General features: G+C 36.3%; 1 protein-coding gene across 1 annotated transcript in view; it reads left to right on the top strand.

The window, feature by feature from the left end:
* LOC145664295 (maltase 2-like) overlaps window positions 1–22,915 on the top strand; it is a 77,062-nt gene that overhangs the window by 48,910 nt on the left and 5,237 nt on the right. Inside the window, exons 6-8 of the mRNA XM_081730834.1 lie at window positions 5,233–5,431; window positions 8,622–8,877; window positions 12,027–12,219. Of these exons, the coding sequence (XP_081586960.1) occupies window positions 5,233–5,431; window positions 8,622–8,877; window positions 12,027–12,219 (648 nt within the window). The remainder of the gene's footprint in view (window positions 1–5,232; window positions 5,432–8,621; window positions 8,878–12,026; window positions 12,220–22,915) is intronic.

Genomic DNA, 22,915 nt, shown 5'->3' with positions numbered 1-22,915 from the left:
TCTTTCAAGCCTCAAACGGAAACATCACGGCAGAAAGTTTCGGAAAGTGTTGCTATTTTCACTGCTAGCTTCTTATTTTAGAAAGTGTATATTTACAATGAAGGGGGTGCACGTGCACCGGTGCACCCCCCTTAATCCAGTCCTGCATATGCGTCTATAAAATTATAAGCCGCATCAAGATGAGTAAAATTACACGCTTGGAAATAAATTTTCACATGTCGTTTCGAGATAATCGATAAGAACTTTTTTTTTTTTTTTTTTATGCCGCTAAAAGTATATCCTTCTTTGCCAACAGAAACAACTTCAAAAATACGCCACATATCACTTAAGGTGAAACTGACGTTAAAATATACTCCTATCTAACCTTTCATAATGCCAGTATGAAATCATCTCACTACGATTAATGAGATATAATAGCCTGAAATTATTATTAATTATTAAAGTTTAATCTTAAATATCTTTAAATCAATGAATTAAGAATTGTAAGTGGGAGGGCTGTTCTTTTTCCACCTCCGTTAAGCCACTAGAAATAACGAAACGTTGGTAAGCCAAAATTGTTCTTTGGAGGTTGCACACTCCGTACATCGACAGACACTGCCGTTCAATCATTGTGAAGTAGCGAGCGTGAAAACATTCCATGTCAAATCAATAAGTCATCAAACTTGACCATCTCAGATTTTTGTAAAAATTGGTGCACAGCTTTATTACAGTGGGAGATGAGAAAATTCCAAATATTACCTCTCTCCTCCTGAAAGTGTACCCATACAGGGCAGGGTTGATATGTTTAAAACAAAATGTTTAAAACACGTGTTTAAAACATGTTTAAAACGAGGGCTGTTGTTTTATTCAGTTTGTTTTAAACGTTTTAAACAAATTGTTTTAAACGTGTTTTTTTTCGATGCTGGTTGGACATGTTTAAAACAACTAAAATATCAGATTGAAGAAGCTAATTTAATTTTCTAACAAACAACCCATCCTCCGCAGGATTTGTGCATAGAGTAAATTACAAGCAGAGTTATATTCTTATTATAACAGCAATTACTGAACGAAAATCTGCACATCAGTGTGCGTATAACTAAACCAACAGAAATTCAAGTGAAATATTTGAACATTTCTTAATTTCCAAGAATAACGGAGGTTAAACACACTTTACACTATTCTAAGATCCAAATTTACAAATTCAAAACTTGGGTATTTTTTGATCACTATCATTTCCATAATAATGAACAGTTCTCACATCATAAGCTAGAAGAAATGCTCTGGCAAGTACAATACAACTCATAGAAAAGAGCAGTGACTAGCCTACAAGGAGCAAATGACATATTTTAACTAAACAGTTTTCAAAATACATCTCTATCTCCAACATGGGTAGCTAATAATGATTAGTGTCTACGGCATAACAACACAATTAACTCTAGACACCCGCCAGGGATTTTAACAAAATGGTAGACTCTCACGTTCGGGGCTCTGGTGACTCCCCTAATTATCACACAGTCATGAGTTATACACCATTGGAAAGCTTATGGACCACAAATTCCAACGAGATAACATTCGTGAAATTCCCGCCGTATTCGTAGAAAAAGAACAGACATAAAAAAAATCATTAAAAATATGAAAATATTGACTTTGCGGGGCCCTGGCAACCCTTGTAGCCACTCTACGCTGACAAAATGATGCTAATGTGTAGGCCACATACTTGTGACAATAATGTAAGAAATGGTAGCCATTGCTGCCATTGCGTAATGAATTCGTTTTATGTAGGAAATATCTAATATATATATATATATATATATATATATATATATATATATATATATATATATATATGCGCAGAAAACATTCATTGAATTAGACATTCTCTCCCCTCCCCCACTAGTACCACGTCCTTATGCAAATCATTTTTGCTGCACACATCATGTATACGAACAAGAATTATGCTTCTAGATCACTTTAGTGAAATAATTATATCTTGTATTATATTGGACCGTCCCGAAAATAAATGTAAATTAACCAAATTTGACCCCCTCTTCCTCTATAAACAAGTACACATACAGGTTACTATCATGTAGGGAACTGCTTCATTGCTTCACATACCAATTTTTATGGATGTACCACAAAGGGGGGAGGAATACCCGCCAAAACCTGATGAAAAAAATAATGAAAAATTAAAAAAAAAACTTCATCCTCCCTCTCTCGGCCGTACATACGTACCCCCTATATCCATAAAATGCAACTGACGGAAAGCTTCATCCCTCAAAAATACTTTGCCACCAAATCATCTTTCTAGCTTAATTAAAGAGTGAGCTATTGATGTTTGTTGTAAAAATAAATGTAATTTAAGTCTAAAAACTAAACTCCAAAAATTGGCTAACTTTGCCTCCTCCTTGCTACCCCATATAAGCAAGAAGTACAAATACACGATATTACCATGTAGTAGCCTACTTCATTGCTTCACGTAACAATTTTTATGAATCTATCACCCAAGAGGGGGAATGGCCCCCAAAAAAACTGTTGAAAAAAAAAACTATACCCTCCTCCCACATACATAAAATGCACACCAGCAAAGCGGCATCTTTCAGGAATAAATTGGCACCGAAACCATCTTCCAGCCTTAATTTGAGGTTCAAGACTGAGCCATTGAGGTTTAAAGCCCTGACACAGCAGTTGCGTTAATGGGCGTTTAAAGATTAAGACTGCAGACGACCAGTAGAACGTAACACAAAGAAACTAAACTACATACTCTGTGTACGGAGATCGGGAAAATCCCGATTTCTTTCTCCGAAATTGAACATTTGGGCGGATCGAGATTAGGGAAGTTCCCGAAATTTGATCTAGCGGTTGAATGTAGATGGCAAGCAATACCTAAGAGTGTAAAAATGTAACATATATGCCTATTTAGATTATTGTTTTAAACAAAATAAACATTTTAAACGTTTTTTTTTGTTTAAAACAAAGTACTTTGTTTTAAACGTTTAAAACGTTTTAAACAAAAAAACATGTTTTAAACATAAAAACGTCCTTTTTGATTTTTTTAAAAAAAAATCATGTTTTTTTCAACCCTGATACAGGGTGTTCAAAAATGTCAAAAAAGGAATTTTTCCAGTTACAGTGATTATTAAAAATTGTCATAAAATGGTTAACATGTCACTAGAGACGTGGAACAAACACCATTGGAAAGCTTAAAGATTGCTCTACAAGTTGTATTACCTAGGTATATTGAAAAAAGGCCTGTAAAATAAAAAATAACACTTCAAAAAATTAAAATTAAAATTTGAATTTTGAATTCCGCATAGAAATGTCCCTGTGAATTTGTACAAAATTGTCCAGATTGTAGTATCATATGTGTACTAAAACACCAGAAAGTTACATTTTAGGCACTCAATGGGATTCGATTCAAAATTTAACATAAACCAAACAATGAATGATATTGTCCATGTGAATATTCGGTTCAAATCGATAACCATTTGCATGTAGCTATTTATCTGCAGCATCAAAGGAATTTATATTCAATTTCATTTGTTTCGTGGTGTATTCATTTGAATTTAAACAATTATCCACCTTGCGAGTTATTTAGAGAGGTATTACGTTTCCGAATAGTACTCAATATAGGTCATTATTCTTGTTAGTCAGTATGAATGTTTCTAAATTTATAGTGGCTACATTGATACAAGTTATTTTCATTCCCTTGTTTCAAGATTGCTGTCACAGACATGTGAAAGTACACAATTGAAATAGGAAAAAAGAATTTATTGACTAATCGTTTGTGCTGAAAGTGTGTGAAGTCATTGTGATCAGTGTCACTGTGTTTCATAACACATTTGATACAAATATTGTGAAAGGGAGGCAAATATATCCCTCCCTTTTATAATAAGATCTGTAACAGCAATCCTGAAACAAAGGAATGAAAATAATATGTATCAATGGAGCCAATATAAATTTAGAAACATCCATATTGATTAACAAGAATAATGACCTGTATTGAGTACTGTTCGGAAACGTAATACCTCTCTAAATAACTCGAAAGGTGGATAATTGTATAAATTCAAATGAATACATGAAGAACCAAATGAAATTGAATATAAATTCCTTTGACGTTGCAGGTTAATAGCTACATGCAAATGGTTATCGATCTGAACCCAGATATTCACATGGTCAATATCGTTCAATGTTTAATTTATGTTAAATTTTGAATAGGATCCCATTGAGTGCCCAAGGAGTAACTTTGTGGTGTTTTAGTACATATATGAGACTACACTGTGGACAATTTTGAACAAATTCACAGGGACATTTCTATACGAAATTCAAAATCCAAATTTTAATTTGAGTTTTTGAGGCGTTATTTTTTGTTTTACAAGTTTTTTCAATATAATACAATTTGTAGAGCAATCTTTAATATTTTTAATGGTGTTTGTTTCACGTCTCTAGTGCACATATTAACAATTTTATGACAATTTTTAATAATCATTGTAACTGAAAAAATCCTTTTTTTGACATTTTTGAACACCCTGTATGGGTACACTTTCAGGAGGAGAGAGGTAATATTTGGATTTTTTAAATCTCCCACTGTAATAAAGCTGTGCACCAATTTTTACAAAAATCTAAGATGGTCAGGTCAGATTTTGTCATTTCATTGGTTGATTTCACATGGAAAGTCCCATCGAGTAAAATCGAAGCGCCCTCCAAGTATGAACTACGTTATATAATTAGATTTCTTCAGATGAAAGAGGGCTTAATACAGCCTCAGTTTATTGTCGAATGAGTATAACTGTAGGAACTTTATATAAGTGATTCCTGTGTGCACAAATGTTTCAGAGAATTTAAAGAAATACTTACCGACACCCATGATGAAAGCAACCAAGGATGGAAATCTATGGCTGCAGAAAAGTTTGAAGAACGCGTGAATCATTGGATTTCTGATGGCTTCTGCACTGTCTGATCTTAGAATTTCAGGAAACTCAGCACTCGCTTGAATAAATCAAATTACATAAAGGAGATTATATTTAGAGGGCCCTTAAATTGCACTCGATATGTTTTAACGTTTGCTACTCGACAATGATCCAACGGTAGAGTCTTTCTATCAGATGGGGATGGATGCGCGACCTCCAATGCACAACTGCTCGTTTTTGCACAACTCTGGTGGTATAACGGCGGTTACTAAAAAAAAGTAGCCCTCACGTTTCTTGTAAAGCTCACTATATTAAAATAACATTTTTGTTTGTTTGTTTGTTCCAGAGTAATGATGACAGAAGCTTATGCTTCCGTGGAGAACACGATGAAATATTATGGAAATGAATCCACACCAATAGCTCACTTACCATTTAATTTCTTCTTCATTAGTAATATAAACAGAAGATCATCAGCCAGAGACTTCTATGAAGTTGTTCGTCTTTGGCTTGATAATATGCCCGAGGGTAAATGGCCTAACTGGGTGGTAAGTAATAAGCTTTCAAATATTAATACATTTTGGGTAAAACAAACTTTAATGACAACAAAGAAATTACTATTAAAAGAAATGAAACATGGTTACTTTTCAACTTCAGTTAAGCCACTTAGAAGAGAACCACATGAGATGACGAAACGAGGATAAGACAGCTGTTCATTCGACGTTGTCCATACTCCACACTGATGGATAGACTCTGTCGTTCAATCATTGTGGAGTGGCGAGCGTGAAAACATTTCAAGTGAAAGCGCTCCCCAAGTGTGAACCACGTAATGTACAGGGTGGCCCATAATTATTTATATATGATGTTTCACTGACAGTAGTATTTGTAATTTTGAACAAAAAGTTTCGATATGGTAACATTGAGTAGCCTGAAAGTAGAGATAACGGTCGCTAAAGTTAGAACCGTTAGTGTATGCCAGACAAGATGGCGGAACGGTTATTTCTGGAACAGCGTGTGCGTGGTGTGCGTTTGTATTCTGCAACAAACAATTACGCGGAGGTGGGACGGAGCTCAATCTCCCGATTTGCCACCACCTGACTTTTCTTATGGGGTGTTTTAAAAGACAAAGTGTATCAACATCACATACGCAATTTGACCGAATTACTGGAAGTTAACACAGAAGAGTTCCACAGGATACCAATACGGGTCTATCAAACTGACAATGTTGCTCTTCGTCTCCAGGTATGTATTGATTTGGATGGTGCATTGGTGGACCATGCCGGGGAGAACAGAGATTAAAATTCTTGTAAGCAAAGATATGAGAGTAATGTGTTTATGTATAATTTTATGTTCAAGCTATGTTGCTAATTTCTTTACCGCAATCTTTGAAATACAGGGTGTTTCAAAACAACACCGAAAACGTTTGGGAGGCAATTCCTGACACCAAGATAAGGGGAAAAGTATAGATTAACCTGGGTGCACAAATCCTTTCTTTCGGAGTTATAGGCTGCCGAAAACATGAAAAAATGAACTTTAAAGGTCAATAACTCCAAAACTATGGGCCCTACCGTAGTCAGACAAGACTTCACTTAGGAAATAATATGTGTGCTATCCAAAAATACATGTTTCAGAATTCTAAGGTACTCACAGAGCAATTTTTATAGAGGGAGTTTGGCTACGGGCACATAATTTGAAGTACCCTCCAACTACCTCTATAAAAATTGTTCCGAAAATACCACAGGATTCTGAAACTTGAACATTTAAATTTTGCACATACTAGTTCCTAAGTGAAATCTTGATCCGACTACGGTAGTTCCCATAGTTTTGGAGCTATTGAGTCTTAAAGTTGATTTTTTCATGTTTCCGGCAGCCTATAACTCCGAAAGGAAGCATTTGTGCATCCAGGGCGGTCTATACTTTTTGTCTTATCTTGGTGTCAGGAATCACCTCCCAAACGTTGTCAGTGTTGTTTTGAAACACCCTATATATACCTAATTATAGTCCACCCTGTACAGTAATATACGATTTCCCAGGCGAAAGAGCATAATACAGTCGCAATTCATTGTCGAATGAGTAAAGATTACGGCGGGAACTTTATAAGTGACTATTGTGTCCACAAGTGCTACAGAGATTATAAAGAAAGACTTACCGATATACTCGATGAGAGTAGCTAAGGATGGAAATCTGTGCCAGCGGACGACCTTATTGAACGCGTGAATAATGTGGTTCGTTCATTGGCATAGAATATGGTTTCTGAACTGTCTGATTTTGGAATTTCACCTAAGTCAGCCGTCACCTAGAGAAACCGAGAGGTTTAATACTGATATCTGAAATTACGATGGGCTTCACTACTTCCGTTTCCAGGTGAGTGATAAAAAGATAGGCTCTATTCTTGGGATACATAATCTGTATCAAAATACCTTTTTTGCTCTATGACGATCAATATTAACATCGGAAAAGGCAGATTTCTACCACTTTCTGTTGCAAAAGCTCTATACATAGGAAACTGAATTAGTTTCCTTATATTTCTTACCATTTTTGCTGTGCTACTGATGGACAGATACAGACTCCCCATTCTTACACAGCATAGATCGAAAATCTAAACGGCAGTTTTATTAAACACATATAACTGTAAAGTTTAATACTAGCTCGTATTAAATGCTGTTTTTCGTATGTTCTGAATTTATGAACTCTAATAACATATCTAGATAGTCTAATCTTTGTGATTTGTCTTGATTCCTTTTGACAGTTTGAAAACTCAATCAAAGAATGTACCGTACGTATTCTACGGTTTCGCGGTGTTTATTGCACTTTGCACAGCAGAATTTGCTCAAATTTGGTGAACCCTGATTTAAAGATATAATTATGTGATTCGGTTGATGGTACTGGTGGAAAACTTTGGAAACTTCAGTGAGGATGGCCAGTTGCAATATTTGAATCTTCCGTTTGCAAAATAAGAGCGCTAACCTCTCGCATATACTTATTGAGTGAAATGTTTCAACAAATTTTGATCGCTTCTTATGTGGATTTTTCAGGTATAGTTTAGTAATCTTTTTGAGGAATAGCTGAAGATTACAGGTTTATTTGTGAACAACTATAAAACACTAAAAAGTGTACCTGCCCCCGATAAAGTTCTCGGTTTCGAGGCTTTTACTTTTGAACACATACAGTCATGTCCAAAATGATTGTCGCATATCTATAACTGTTTCTTGTAAGAATATAATTTGCTAATGATCTTGCAGGGAACTTTTAATACTGATACTATGTGTATAATCGGGAAATGTATATTTGTGGTAAGTTTCATAGGGAAAGAATTACAAATACGAAAATTAGAATGAGTAAAACAAAATGTTGCTAAATGGACAAGAAAGTTTTATTTTCGTTTTGTTGTTCTTATTTACTGCTCTTTTAACCTGAAATTTGCCACATACATATCTTTGCCGATTATACACATACTAACATTATAAGAAATACCGGGCGAATTCATTATCAAATTATATTCCTACAACAACACATTTATAGACATGCGACAATAATTTTGGACATGAGAGTACATTCTAATTTGTAAAGGGGCGATATTTATTAGTCTGACGATTAAATTAATTCAGGACGACTATTTTCGTATTATTTTGAATGGAACTAAAGAGATAGCGTGGATACAATCTACTTTTGAAGCGTTAGTTTTGCTAATAGGAACTGTTGTACTTTTTTCTAACGGGAAACTTTTGAATTTTCCAGATTGGCAATCACGACAACCATCGCGTTGCAACTAGATTTGGTAGTGATTTTGTGGACAGTTTGAATGCCATTAGCTTGCTATTGCCAGGTACTCCTGTAACGTACTATGGCGAGGAGATTGGTATGGAGGATACGCATATCAGCTGGCAAGACACAGTTGATCCAAGCGGTAGAAATGCTGGACCACGTCTCTATCAACAACAATCCAGAGATCCAGAGAGAACGCCCATGCAATGGGATGCATCAAAAAATGCAGGTAGGTTATTTACTCCCTGTAGGAGGGACAGTAATTCAACATAATCTTACAGGCGAAGACGCTTTTGCATGGTAGAGCCAGGTGTTGAGTGAAGATATAGTTAAGACTTAACGTTCCTTTTCAGTGGCAAGGCAAACAAAATCTCTCTTTAGTGTCAAGGTGCACTCTTTATTTATAACTTTCGGCTAAAGTGAGTGTAAGCTAGATATATATGGCGGATAAAACTTTAAAAAAAGAGTATTTGTCCTGATATATTTTAAAACACAATACAAAAGCATTGTTCTCGCGAACTCCCGAGTTCAAGTATATACTGTAAATATATAGGTAAACATCTATCATTCTTATGGCTTGGAAAGATTATACTCTCCCTTACCAAACATGCTTCCTAGTAATATTTTCTGCGGAATTTCATGATTTACACGTAGTATTATGCATGATGCTTTAATAGTTTAGTGCCTTCAATTCATAAGTTGTCGGTTCGGTCCAGTAAGAGTGGATGGAATCGTTTGGCGAGAATATACTTTAATACTCTACAGAAAGTGGAAATTATCTGGATTTGTTGTTTTAGACTTTTAGCCTCATCATAGATAGAGAAGTCGCAAAAGATTGTGCCTCTTTCACGGACAGTGATTTAAGAACTAGATTTGTTAGGAATTTTAAACCTTTTTTCCATAGTATTATTTGTTTGAGAGGGACTTAAGGTGAATTAGGAAAATTTGCGAGGGGGGCGATTATGAACCTAATTAGTTAGGATTTTTAAAGGCTTTTTGCAGAAAGGTACCATCTCTTCATTAGTACTTTGTTAGAATCTAATGATGGGAATAAGATGCCTTTTGTTTCTTAAGCCGAGTTTAATTGGTCAGTTTTCCCCATTATTTATTTATTATATGATAATATTTTGGTCTATCAAACATTATCAATTTCTTCTGGGAAAAACAGAAAATCGTTCCTTTGAAAGCTGCAATAGAGATTCTTGATGTAACTTATAACCATGATTTGTCTACTCGAATTAATCTAATACAAACAACAGATGCATCTGAAAATGCAAAAGCTTTAGAAATCAACGAACATCAAATATGTAAACAAGCAGATATTGAAGAACCGTAGCTTAGGTCTGTACATAGTTTATTTTGACGTCAATTATAAATTTATTGTATGTTTAATTGTATTGATAAACTTCCTCTGATTGCTTCTCTATTTAAGATTTTATCAAAATTTATAAATAAAAGACTATTAACAATACAGACTAGGGTCACCAATTAACCGGTAGTTTTTCAGGCTCAACTACAGACGTGTTCAAATTATTAGACTCACTCTCGAAAAATGCGAAAATGTTGTTGCAGTCCTAATTTCGGAGTTCTAGAACATGTAATTTAGTGGTTTAAACCACCAATATAGGATTCTTCATTTGTTTACTGTACACTTGAAGTAGTGATATCACCGTTAAACAGGATATTGCATAGTAGAGGGGAGGGAGTTCTGAAAGTGGTATTTCAGTTGTAGACAGCTATTGTGGTTTCAGTCTAACAACAAGTTACAGTCTGAAGTATTGTGGTTGCAGTCGTGAGCAGTTACAACAGTCAAAGCGTTCAACTGTTCGAATGGGCCAGTTTAAAGTGATCTTGTCGTGTTTTGTGTATTAATCTTTTATTCTATGAAGTCCTGTAATCGCGGCATAATTTGAAAAGCCAGAGACGTTTTTTCGCGTAAAGTGGAAGTTGTCAAAGCACTTTTGGCCGAAGGAAGATATACACAACAAAAATTGCTATTAGAGTTGGGGTAGGGCAAAAATCTGTGAGTAAAATTTCCGTCGCGATTAACAATAAGAAAATGTATCAGCAAAATAGGCTTAAGAAGTGTGGGCGAAATCCAAAGCTATCGCTAAGAGGTATCAAAAAACTAAAAAGATTGACTCTGGGAAACAAAAACGCAACTTCTAGAGACTTAAAAATGGCTGAGTATGGTATAGACATTTCGCCTGAAAATGTTCGAAGGCTTCTTTGTGCTGAGGGAATAAAAGCACTCAGGCCAAGAAAGAAAGCAAAAATTACTCCAATCATGGCAAAGAAGCACCTCGAATAGGCACTAGGCCTAGAACATTGGACTGCTGATGGTTGGAGAATAGGTGTTTCAGTCATGAATCATGTGTCTTCGTGTCTGATGAATGTTCACAATATGTGCGACGTCGACCTGGGGAAGAATTCAAGTTGGAATCCCTCCAACATGCAGTGAAGCATCCTAAATTCAGTCATGGTCTGGGGTGTGATGTTTGTCTTCGGGCCTGGGAAACTGCATTTAATAGAGGGAACAATGAAGTACGACCAATACCTACAAGTTCTTCAAGAAGAACTGCTTCTCCAGACTGCAATCTGGTTTGACGACGCACGCTTCATCTTTATGCATGATGGAGCTCCATGCCACCGGGGCAAAACTGTGACAAAATTCTTCGAGAGCATCGAAATTCGTGTTCTTCCGTAGCCGGGCAATAGTCCTGATATGAACCCGATTGAAAACCCCTGGAGCTTCATGAAGAAAAAGCTAAAGAAGAAGCATATTACCACCAAACATCAATTGATCGAGATCACTAATTTGTGGTATCATGATACTGAATTGAAGTCAAAATGTGCTAAACTCGTAAATAGCATGCCATAAAGGAATAAAGAATAGAAAGATTTCATACGAAATAGTAATCTTTGTGTGAGAGATCATTTTCTTGTAAGTATTCCATTTCATTGTTTGTCTCCAATTTCGATACACACACTATATAGTATTTATATTTAAAATGTCACGTACGCATTTGTTTAATTGATATGGAAAAGCATGTGCTATGACCACAAGAAATTAGAACAGAGTTACAGAACAGTAATTTGCATTAAGTTCAAACGCGTTTTCTGACGTAATATTGTAAGAACAGTAAGATATTCAGAAACTGAATGTTGAGTCTAATAATTTGAACACGTCTATATACATTGCAAGGTTAAAAATACAATTATTCTTCATCTATTTTTAGGAATAGCGGATGCCGGTAATTTTATTTCTCAAATTGGGCAATCTTAGTGCAACCTATTGCATGAACATGGCCTTCGTTTTCGACTTTTTGACATCTACTGATCACAATAAGTACTAAAAGAGTGCTTTCTCTTTTGTAGGGTTTTCAAAGAACTTCAGAACCTGGTTGCCAGTCAATAGCAACTACCGACGTCTGAATGTTGATGAACAAAGACGAGAAGAAGGAAGCCATTTGCAAGTGTATAAAAAGCTTCAAAATGCCAGAAGTAAACCAGCCATCCAAAAAGGAAACTTAATCATGGACTATTTTGATAATATTTTCGTGTTTGCTAGGTGAGAGTTTTTTCTTAAGATATATAGGGTTCCATAAAGTATTTTCCTGATTATAGCAATTGCTATTCCGTATAGGGTATTTTGTTGTGAAGCTCAACAAGAGTAAATGAACTATTAATGCACCACCACGTAGAGACCTTTTGTGCACTTTATCTTTACGTCACCCCGAAGTTATGATACATAGTTACAACTTAAGGACTAATCCTCACATTCAGCACTTTCTGAATAAATCATGCACGTAGCCAAGGGGGTCCCTTCCCCTTCGAGACCAGAAATGAAAAAAATTAAGGAAGAATAAAACTAAATGAAGTGAGAAAAAGAAGAATCGGCGTAAACTACAGAAAGCTTTTGGTTACTATTTCTTATGAGGAGATTTGTATTACTTCCAATACATGGTGGCGAGGTGAGTGGGATATCCTGGAAGAGTCAGGGAATTTGAAATTTTCGGAAGTTACGCAATTCTTAGAATTTCCGCTACTAGTCAGGGAGATTTCAAGCTTCTGAAAGCATAATGCCGGTTGTGTAACAGCGTGGACATTTTTGATCACAATGTTTCGTCATCGCACCCTTGCAGTATCAAACATGTTATTTTAAAAACAATTTTCTCCTACGCCTTCAACCTGTCATTTGGAACAGACAGTAGTTGAAGGAATAATAAAAACAAAAAAATTATGTGAAAAGGAAGTTTTGTTAACATTTGATTCAACAGAGCGCAGATATTGTAATATATTTTACAAGACATTATTGAGTTTGTACACACATGTCCAAAACTATTCTCGAATGTCTATAAATATGTTGTTGTAGGAGTATAATTTGATAACGAATTCGCCCGGTATTTCTTACAATGTTAGTATGTGTATAATCGGCAAAGGCATGTAAGTGGAAAATTTTGTCAAAAGAGCAGTAAATTAGAACAATAAAACAAAAACAAAACTTTCTTCTCTATTTAGCACCATTTCGTTTTAATCACTCTAATTTTCGTATTTACGATTCTTTTCCTATGAAATTTACCACAAATAGGGTCTATACATTTCCCGATTATACAAATGGTATCAGTATTAATAGTACCCTGCAAAATCATTATCAAATTATATTCTTACAAGAAGACAGTCGTAGATATGCGACAATCATTTTGGACATGAGAGTACTTTTTATAATAGTGAATGTGTACTTTTATAATAGTTGAGGTCGTAATGAAAGGAAAATTGTTATATTTGAATAAACAGAGGAAGAACGTAAATATTGTAAAATCATTCTCAATACTTTTTTTTTATTTTACTCGAGATTTCTTCGTAGGTTGTTATTAAAATACTTACCAGCATATCCTCATTTTATTGCCATAACACACCAATATATGTTGATAGTAAAGTAGTTTAGATTGATTGGGCCTTCAGTGTTTCATGTCACGACCCCCCCCCCCCCCCGTGACGAAATCCTGCCTAAACGAACCAGTATATGTTGTAACGATCCCTCCTCACTGTTGGCATGTCAGGAGCCGTACGCTAATCACGGTTTAGCGTGGCCTGAGAGAGTCACCTTACCCTATAAACAATGCCTAAAGTCAGTTAGTTGATTAAGTGATTAAATATTAAACCAGTGCGCAACGGGAGTAATATATATATATTTGGTCTAGGAATTAATTCGTGCGGTTGGTACGCACACATTGAAGCTGTAGTACAAACACAAAATACATAAATACCTTAAGAAAAATATTGTCCATCGCTAGCCACCACTTTCGCCCATCTGTCAGGCAATGTACGGATTCCGTGGCGAAAGAAGTCCTCATCCTTGGAAGCGATCCAGTCAGAGACCCATGTTTCGATATCTTCTGAAGAAGTAAACCGCTGTCCAATCAAATCGTTTTTCATGCAATCGAACAAGTAGTAGTCCGAAGGAGCAACGTCTGGTGAATACGGCGGGTGGGGTAAAACTTCCCATCCGACATTTTCTAAATAGGTTTTGACCGGTTTTGCGACATGTGGGCGAGCGTTATCATGTTGAACAATAAGTTTATCATGTCTGTTCTCCCATTCTGGTCGTGTTCTGGCCAGAGCTTGCTTCAAACGCATTAATTGTCCTCGATAACGTTCTCCATTCATAGTTTCACCCGGTTGCAGCAGCTCATAGTACACCACACCTTTCATATCCCACCATATGCACAGCTTAACCTTTGCACAGTGAATATCTCGTTTTGGTTGTGATGGACCTGGTTCACCTGGTTTCACCCAGGCCTTTTTTCGTTTAGGGTTCTCGTAATGGATCCACTTCTCATCACCCGTAATAATTCGATGTAGAAACCCCTTTCTGCTCTGTCGTTGAAGCAGCAATTCGCAAATGGTTTTTCGTCTTTCAACGTCTCTGTCTTTCAATTCATGTGGAACCCAATGTGACATCTTTTGAATCATTCCCATGGCTTTCAAGCGTTTGGAGACTGTTGTTTGATCAACGCCTAATGCTGCTGCAAGTTGTTCCTGCGTTTGACACGAATCCTGCTCGAGCAATGCTGTCAATTCTTCGTCTTGAAATTTTTTTGGCTGTCCAGCTCGCTCTTGGTCTGCCAAGCCGAAATCACCACTTCTAAACCGTGCAAACCGCTTCTGACACGTTCGCTCAGCTAGAGCATGGTCACCATACACTTCCACCAAAATACGATGACTTTCAGTCGCACTTTTCTGCATGTTAAAGTAATGCAGCAGGACACCCCGCAAAAACACTTTATCAGGCACAAATTGCGCCATGTTCACTTAACTACAAACTGGTGTTGTTGACGCTTTAATCCACTGCCCTATACTACGAACGATACGCGATGACAGGGGTTTGCAACACATGTGTGGATACACGGAACTGTGGGACGCTCCGTTCGTTGCGCCATCTCTTGTCCACCCGCACGAGTTAATTCCTAGACCAAATATATATATATATATATATATATATATATATATATATATATATATATATATATATGAAATCCTTAATCAGAAAAGAAAAAGATATCCAAACAATATACTCTCCAAGTCCTTGACAACATTATCGAACACTAGCAACCTTAAATAACTAATTTTATAGTTAAATTAAGAATACCTTAACTTAATTGTATACTATCAAGCTAATATTACCATGGAATAAAAATAATTATTGATTGAAGAGAGTTTTATTAATATAACTTCATAAGCAAAAGAAAGAAAAAATCATAATCACCTTAAGTAGAATGTCATTCCGTAAGACAGTTGACTAGAACAACGTATTTATGCATTGCAACTTGACACCGAGTTGCTAGGTCCCCGTTCAGAAGTTGAAAAACTATCTCAGTTGTGTCTATACACCAGAAAGTAATTCTATAATTGATATTAACATAAACGTTAGAAATTCTAAAAATAGTTGTATCCAGTCCGAAACTTCTTTCATGCGGTCGAATACATTGTGACACTTCAGACGTGAACAGTTAGATTCCAGACACGTGTTATATTAGGATAATGAGTTATGGGGAGAAAACCATAAGTGGAAGTGAACACACTAAGGCTTGAAACATTCACTAATATTTCACTAGAAACGTTAGATTCGCATTCCTCCCATATTCGTAACTTACACATTTCAGGCCTTATCAGTTGATGAGAATAATAATATCAGTTACGTTTCAAACATATAAAGATTTACACAATGCTTCGATAGTGACATAACTTAGAAACTACGGGTCATTTTACAATCTAGGGCTACTTGAATGCTGGCCGAGTTATAATGGAAACGATTTCTTTACACCTTCATCTCAATATTTATACACTTGTTCCATTACTACATCTGCTTCGCTTTATATTTATATAATTTTGTATCTCTATATCACAGCACTATGGAAAAATTCTAACTATAAACAACTTACATCGTAGGCGTTCAAATTAGACCACCATATCTAACCAACCTATGCTAGGTAGTCCCATATCAAAATTCATTTGTATTATCTTTACCCTCGTAACATCTCTAGTGTGCTACAAGACGAGCATTACAGATTATTTAGTTCACGAAAAATGTTAACACTGACCTGGCTACTGAGGAAGCGGTACAGAATTACCTTATACACTACAAGAACTAACATGTTCCCAAGACAAGTGTCTAAGTATTCAGGAATCTAGATAAATGGGATAATTAATTAGAAAACTAAAGGAACCGTATTAGTATGGACGTACCTACAGACAACTTGAGAGAGAACACTGAAATCCGATTATGATATACACCCTCCATTCCAAAAGAAACCGAACGTTTTAAAAAAACAAAAAAGCAATGTACATTTTGGAACAAATCATTTTCATTAATCAATGTATTCCCCTTCTGCATCGATACACATATTTGCACGCTCCAACAAGTTGTCAAACGACTTCTCCATGTCCTTTATTGGAATGGTCTTTAGGACGGCGGTCGTCGCCTTCTCAATGGCATCAATCGATGCGTGCCACTTTCCTTTCATCGCCAAATGTAGTTTCGGGAACAGATAGAAATCGCAAGGAGCGAGATCTGGTGAATAGGGCGGATGATGCAACCGAATAATGTGATTTTTGACCAAAAATTCAGTTACAAGTCGCGAACGATGTGATGGTGCATTACCGTCCAAAAGAGTCCAACTGCCGATTTCGCGATATTCGGGCCGAATACGACGAATTCTTGCCAGCAAACGCTTCATGACGCCCAAGTAAAACTCTCCAGTGACTGTCTGGCCGGGCTGAACAAATTCTTTGTGGATAATTCCTTTTGAATCGTAAAAACAAATCAGCATCACCTTAACTTTTGACTTCACCAAGCGACTTTTTTTTGGATGTTCCTTCATCCGGCGCTCTCCATTCAGCACTTTGCCTCTTTGTTTCGGGCTCATATTCAAAACACCAAGTCTCGTCACCAGTTACAATCGATTTCAAGAAGTTTCGATCCTGCCGAGCACTTTTAACGATGTCTTTGCAATGCGCAATTCGATCAACTTTTTGGTCTTCGGTGAGTTTGTGTGGTACAAACCGCGAATTAACCTTCTTAAGGCCCAAAACTTCGGTCAAAATGCGGTATGCGGTTGTTTGAGGAATGCCTAATTCCATTTCAATAACTTTCACCGACGATTTTTTGTTATGTTTGATGAATTCACGCACTTTTTCGATGTCTTCTTCCGATAATCCGGTTCTGGGACGGCCTGATCTTTCGTCATCATCCAGCGTCTCTCTACCCGATTTGAATCGCATGAACCACTCGTAAACTTGCGTACGGGATAGACACTCATCACCATATGAATTTTGTAGCATTTGGTACGTTTCACTAAAAGTTTTACCCAGTTTAACACAAAACTCAATTGCAGCTCGTTGTTTGAAACTCATTTTCCGACCGATGTACACAACACACTGACAATTGAAACGCAATAACTTTGTTGCCGTGCATCCAAATGTCATGACATTTATACCAGTTGTCAATGAGGGACTACGCCATCTACCGGTAAAATATTACAACAGATGGCACTAGTGGTACTATTTGTTTTCAAAAGATCGGTTTCTTTTGGAATGGAGGGTGTATTTCCTTTGTTCATGAAGCTTCTCACCACTCTCTGATTTACTTAAGTCATCATTCGTCTTGCTCTTAGATCATAGATTAATCTTTTTTAAAGCAATAACTGGATTTGTTGCTAGCTACATCGTAGCGTCCATTTTGTGTTCAACCTTGCTTTATTCTTCTTCTTCTTCTTCCTCTGTCTACGCGCGTTTCCTTTGTCCTTCCGGAATGAAAACTAGATTCTTTTTCGCTCAATTACTATAACCTTAATATCGGTTCAACTAAATATTGATATATATTAATTAAATAGTTACTATGTATTATTATGACAATTATAATAACTAATTATTATTAGCAAGGAAATCTAAAAGGGGAAAAGAACGTAAATGATTAAAAATATAAAAGTCTGGAATGTTCTAGGAATTTCTCCACCGGAAATACAGTATTCCTCGAAACTATCGAAATTATGGATAAGATGGCAAAACATACAAGAAGATTTATAAAAACAACAACTAAAGACTCAAATTTTATTGAGAAGAGCTAAACAACTTTGAAGAGTAATTAGGCTCGTCTCAATGTTCCAGTAAAATAGTTTAGAATGATCAAACCCCTGGTGTGATGCCCACAATATTTCAGTCACGAACCCCCCCCCCCTCACGAAATCCTGGCTACGTGCGTGGAATAAATAATCGAAAATTCGGATGTTGTAGAAATTTCTCTTATTTCCCATTTAGGAGCAGCATTTTTTGAAACACATAAATCACATAAGATATAGTAAGGAAGGATTACACAGTAGGGAAGTTCGCGTGCGGGACAGAGGGGAGGAGATAAGGATGTTGCGAGTTGTAACGAACGAAGAATTGGTAGCTTTCCAAATTGAGTCGTTATATTCATGTGTCAATAGAAACTGTTCGCTGAGAAATATGTTTCATGTTTTGCGTGAATGGTGCAAAGTAAATGCGTACCTTTTTCCAAACACTCAGTGTAAATTCATAGGAAGATTGTGATGATAATATTCAAAAAAATAATGCGTATTTGAGCTATTTCATTATTGAAACTAGCTTTCACGTAGTTTACCGTAAATCTGAAAAATTGTACTCGAGCTCTGCGGATTCGATATTCCATACTCAAATAGGATAATTCGCGCAATCATGAAGTAGAAGAGGTCGCTCAGACATCCATTGAACGCAATAATAAGAGAAATGCCCATATTGTGGGGATGACCAAAGGACTGAGCCGCTCTGTGACCACCTTTAATTCCCTGAAACTTTCAGTTGTTTGTTGGAATGTAGCCCTATGCATGAGGGTTGTACCCTCTCCTAAGATGGTCTCTGCTTTTCCTGTCTTAGTGCTCTGGCTATGGACTTGAGGTAAATATTGGTTTCACAGCGGTTTTATCCTTTACGTAACTGTCTATATACCTAAATATTGTTCGTTATTTTGGTAGCACAGTTTATAAGTGTGTTTTCATAGTGTCGATAACTGTTCACTATCAGTTGTGTCATGTTTCAAATATATATTTTATATTTTCTTGAGGATTTTCTTGTTTCTGTAGTATCACTGCAATCTCGATCTCCCCTTCCTTTGTAAAAGAAATCCTCCAAAATTAGTGTTTAGGAAACCGGCCACCACTAAGAACACAATCACTTTAAACAACGACTGTGGCAGGGGTGCCCACAAAGGGGAGCTATGACGCAAACTGCGTCATTGAAATATTTGGGGGAGTTAAAAATCTATATAAGTATGTTTGAGGGGGTGTAAAAATTAATCGAAAAGATTCTTTTCATGGAAGAACACCTACGGATAGACAATTGAGGGGGGTGCGTCATGGACATGAGGAGGGGTGGGCACCACTGGACTGTGGGTCTGGTATTGTGCACAAGACACTTAACTACACAGTATCATCTGAACGGTATTGCTTCAATACTGTTTATTGTATGCAAGTTTATTGAATTGTGTACGAACTATCCTTACTTTACCTTATTACCTTGCTCTTAATAGATAATTTATATACTGATTTTCACATCAATCTAAGCAATACCTCATATTGGGGACCTTCTGATTTGAGAAAGGGAAATGTAACTGTTATAAAATGCTCTTTATGTGTGGAATTTTCGAAAACGCTGAAACATATATTTCCTAATGTGTACTAACAAGCCTATATACCAAGTTTTATTTCTCTAGCTTCGAGGATTAGTGGGACACTCATTTTCTGGCGGAAAATTTAATTTCCCTTTACTCTCTTAGCATACTTGTTCTCTTAAGGTTTTTACTTCTTGTGTTCATGGTGACAAGAGTACTCTGCGGAAATTTCATGTTTCTACCTGTCTGGAAGATAATGAGCAATCGCTTCTACTCTTTTAGATAAACGTGTCTATGTATGAACACATAGCTTCAAATAGGATAGTGACAATCTTGTATTTATTATTGTTGGTGCGTCATAGTAGAACTAGTTTCTTTCTTTTTGCTGAGTGAATACGCGTAATTTAAAGAGATTGAAACAACATAGAAGTTTATCCAAATTCCGGGAACAATATTCTTCCAATCTAAAGCAAGAAGTTCTGGTCGGTAATAAGTTAAATGGTAGAAATATTAGGTGTATGGAACAGAATATTTAGGCTGATTTCAAGATAAGAAGAGAAGTTTCACAACATAATTAGCGTTAGACGTAATTCTGATACGTAAGCGGAAAACATAGACAATATCATGTCAAACAGAGTAGAGACTTTTTATATTTGAAAACAGACACTACACAATGGCTTCGGGCATGGGCGCCCGAAGGGGAGGTCAGGGTGTGGCTCGCATCCTCTGACTCACGAAAATGTATACGTAATATAGCAAACCAAGTATATTAAATACCAAATGTAATATAGCAATATAGCATGGAATTTCCCCTCTCTAGAAAATTTTCTTCGATCGACCATGACTTCGGGCCCATAGAATTGAAAAATGAAACCTATAGGATCAGGCAAAGGATAATTAAAATAAGTACATTAGACAAGAATATAACATCAATAACTCGGAGAAGGTCACAATCGGGAGACACATCCAAAGAAGAGAAAAAGAAACATTACATAACGAGTTGAAACTGAAAGACACAGAGGCAGAGTAAAACATTCCAGTGGAAAGACAAAGTATACACAAACATTAGTAGATCGAAAACCGATTAAAAAACAGCAATAAACAAAAAAATGGAAACGTATTGCAAAAAGAACACGAGTCTTCTCACGTTAGGAGAACTACGTAAGTAAGTAAAAATCACAGTGGTTTTGCCGTTTTAATGTTTTAAAATAATATTAATAATTGACTTCATCTTACAGAGGAGACAAAACCTAGGTAATACAAGATCATGCAAAGTAATACCAGGTGAGACTCTAACGAAGCAACACTGCTTCGTAGTAGCAAATATTTGCAAGTAAAAAGAAGGACAAAAGAAATAATATGTTCCAATCCGAACAAAGTGGTGGAAACTAAATGAAACAAGTGCTAAAAGTATTCGAAGGAAAATTACCACATTGCAATTATTGCAAATAAATGGAGAAAAGATGCATGTGGAAGAGGAATGAATCTGAGAATCAGTTACCCTCAGGGAAACACCAAGAAAAGTTGTGGAATAAATTAAATCAAGAGCCTCATTGATAAGGAAACGTGGTGGTGGAATAATGGAGTTCAAGCAGCTGAGAAGGAAAGAAATGGAACGATACAAAAACTGGCAGAATTCTGCCAATCAATAAGACCTAGAGAGCTCCAAAGAAGCAAAGAAGAACGTCAAGAAGGCGGTGAGTGTATCAAAAGACACGTTTATGATAAGTTGTCCAATAACCTGGAAACCAAAGAGGGATCAAAGATGATATACAAGCTTTCAAAATAAGAGAGAGCAAATGAAAGATATTTCGCATGGGCACGGTCTCAAGGGTAAAAAGAACGAGGTTCTGGCAAATGAGGAGAAAATACAAAGCGTGGAAGAAATATTTCCAGAAAATTCTCAAGGAAGAAAGCCAAGGGAAAGTTGCTAAAAATCTACCCACAAATCAGGGACTGGATTGGCCTGTGACTATGGTAGAAATAGAAAATGACATGAAAAAGATGAAGTGGTAAAGTCCCAGGACCGGATAATATTCCTATTGAAGCATGGAAAAGTTTAAGTGAAGAAGTTCAATGGTTTATTTGACTCTATAATAGGATGTTAGAAACAGGAAATATGCCAAACGAATGAAGAAGCAGCTACGTTGTGCCAAATTTTTAAAACAGTGGAGATGTGCAGGAATGTGGTAGCTATAGGGGAATAAAACTTATGAACCATGTAATGAAGCTCTGGAAAAGAGTGGTAGAAGAAAGATTCAGAGTAGAGACCGAAATAACAAAGAGCTCATTTAATTTCAGGACGGTAGATATTGGATGTAAATGGAAAAATACAGAGAATAGCAGAAGGACCTCCATAAGGTTTTTATCGACCAAGAGAAAGCGTATGATTGACTTCCACGAGATCTTCCTTGGTGGGCACCGAAGAAGTGTGTTCCGAACACATACAGCTGTATAATGCAAGATGTGTGTGATGAATATATGACAGGAGTGAGGATCGAGTGTAGAATAACAGAACAGTTCATAGCTAAAGTGGGAGCCCACCAGGGATCGAGATTTAGCACATTCCTTTCTGCACGTGTGATGGACAAGTTTACAAAGGGTACCCAAGAGTTCGCGTATCGGAATATACTATTTGCTGACGACAGTGTACTGATGAGTGAAGCCAAGGCAGCACTCTAGAGAATTAGATATCTGGAGAGAAGCATTCGAGAGCAAAATACATAGAATTAGTAAAATTAAGAAAATATTTTTGTTTCCGTTCAGGAAAGTTGTAATTGAAAATACAAGAATAGAACTAGACAAAGAAGAGCTAATAATGACAAAGAAATTGAAGTACTGCAGGAAAATACAAGAATAGAAGATATAAAAAGCAGAATTAGCAGTGGTTGGACAAAATGGAAACAAGTGGGGGAAATATTGTCTGACAATAATTTACCAGTACGCCTTAAAGAGAAAGTTTTCAAAGTCTAGTGAGATCTTGTATATTATACGGAAGGGAATGTTGAACGATGAAGAAGAGAGAGAGAAGCAGAAGTTGCATATTGCGGAGATGAAAATGCTGTGGTGTATGTGTGAAATGACGTAGAATAATAGAATT

The sequence above is a fragment of the Thermobia domestica genome, chromosome 11 (genome assembly GCF_964235325.1).
Source record: "Thermobia domestica chromosome 11, izTheDome1.hap1.1, whole genome shotgun sequence".
Lineage (NCBI taxonomy): Eukaryota > Metazoa > Arthropoda > Insecta > Zygentoma > Lepismatidae > Thermobia > Thermobia domestica.
Note: the sequence above shows the minus strand (reverse complement) of the source record. Positions and strands in the feature narration are given on the sequence as shown.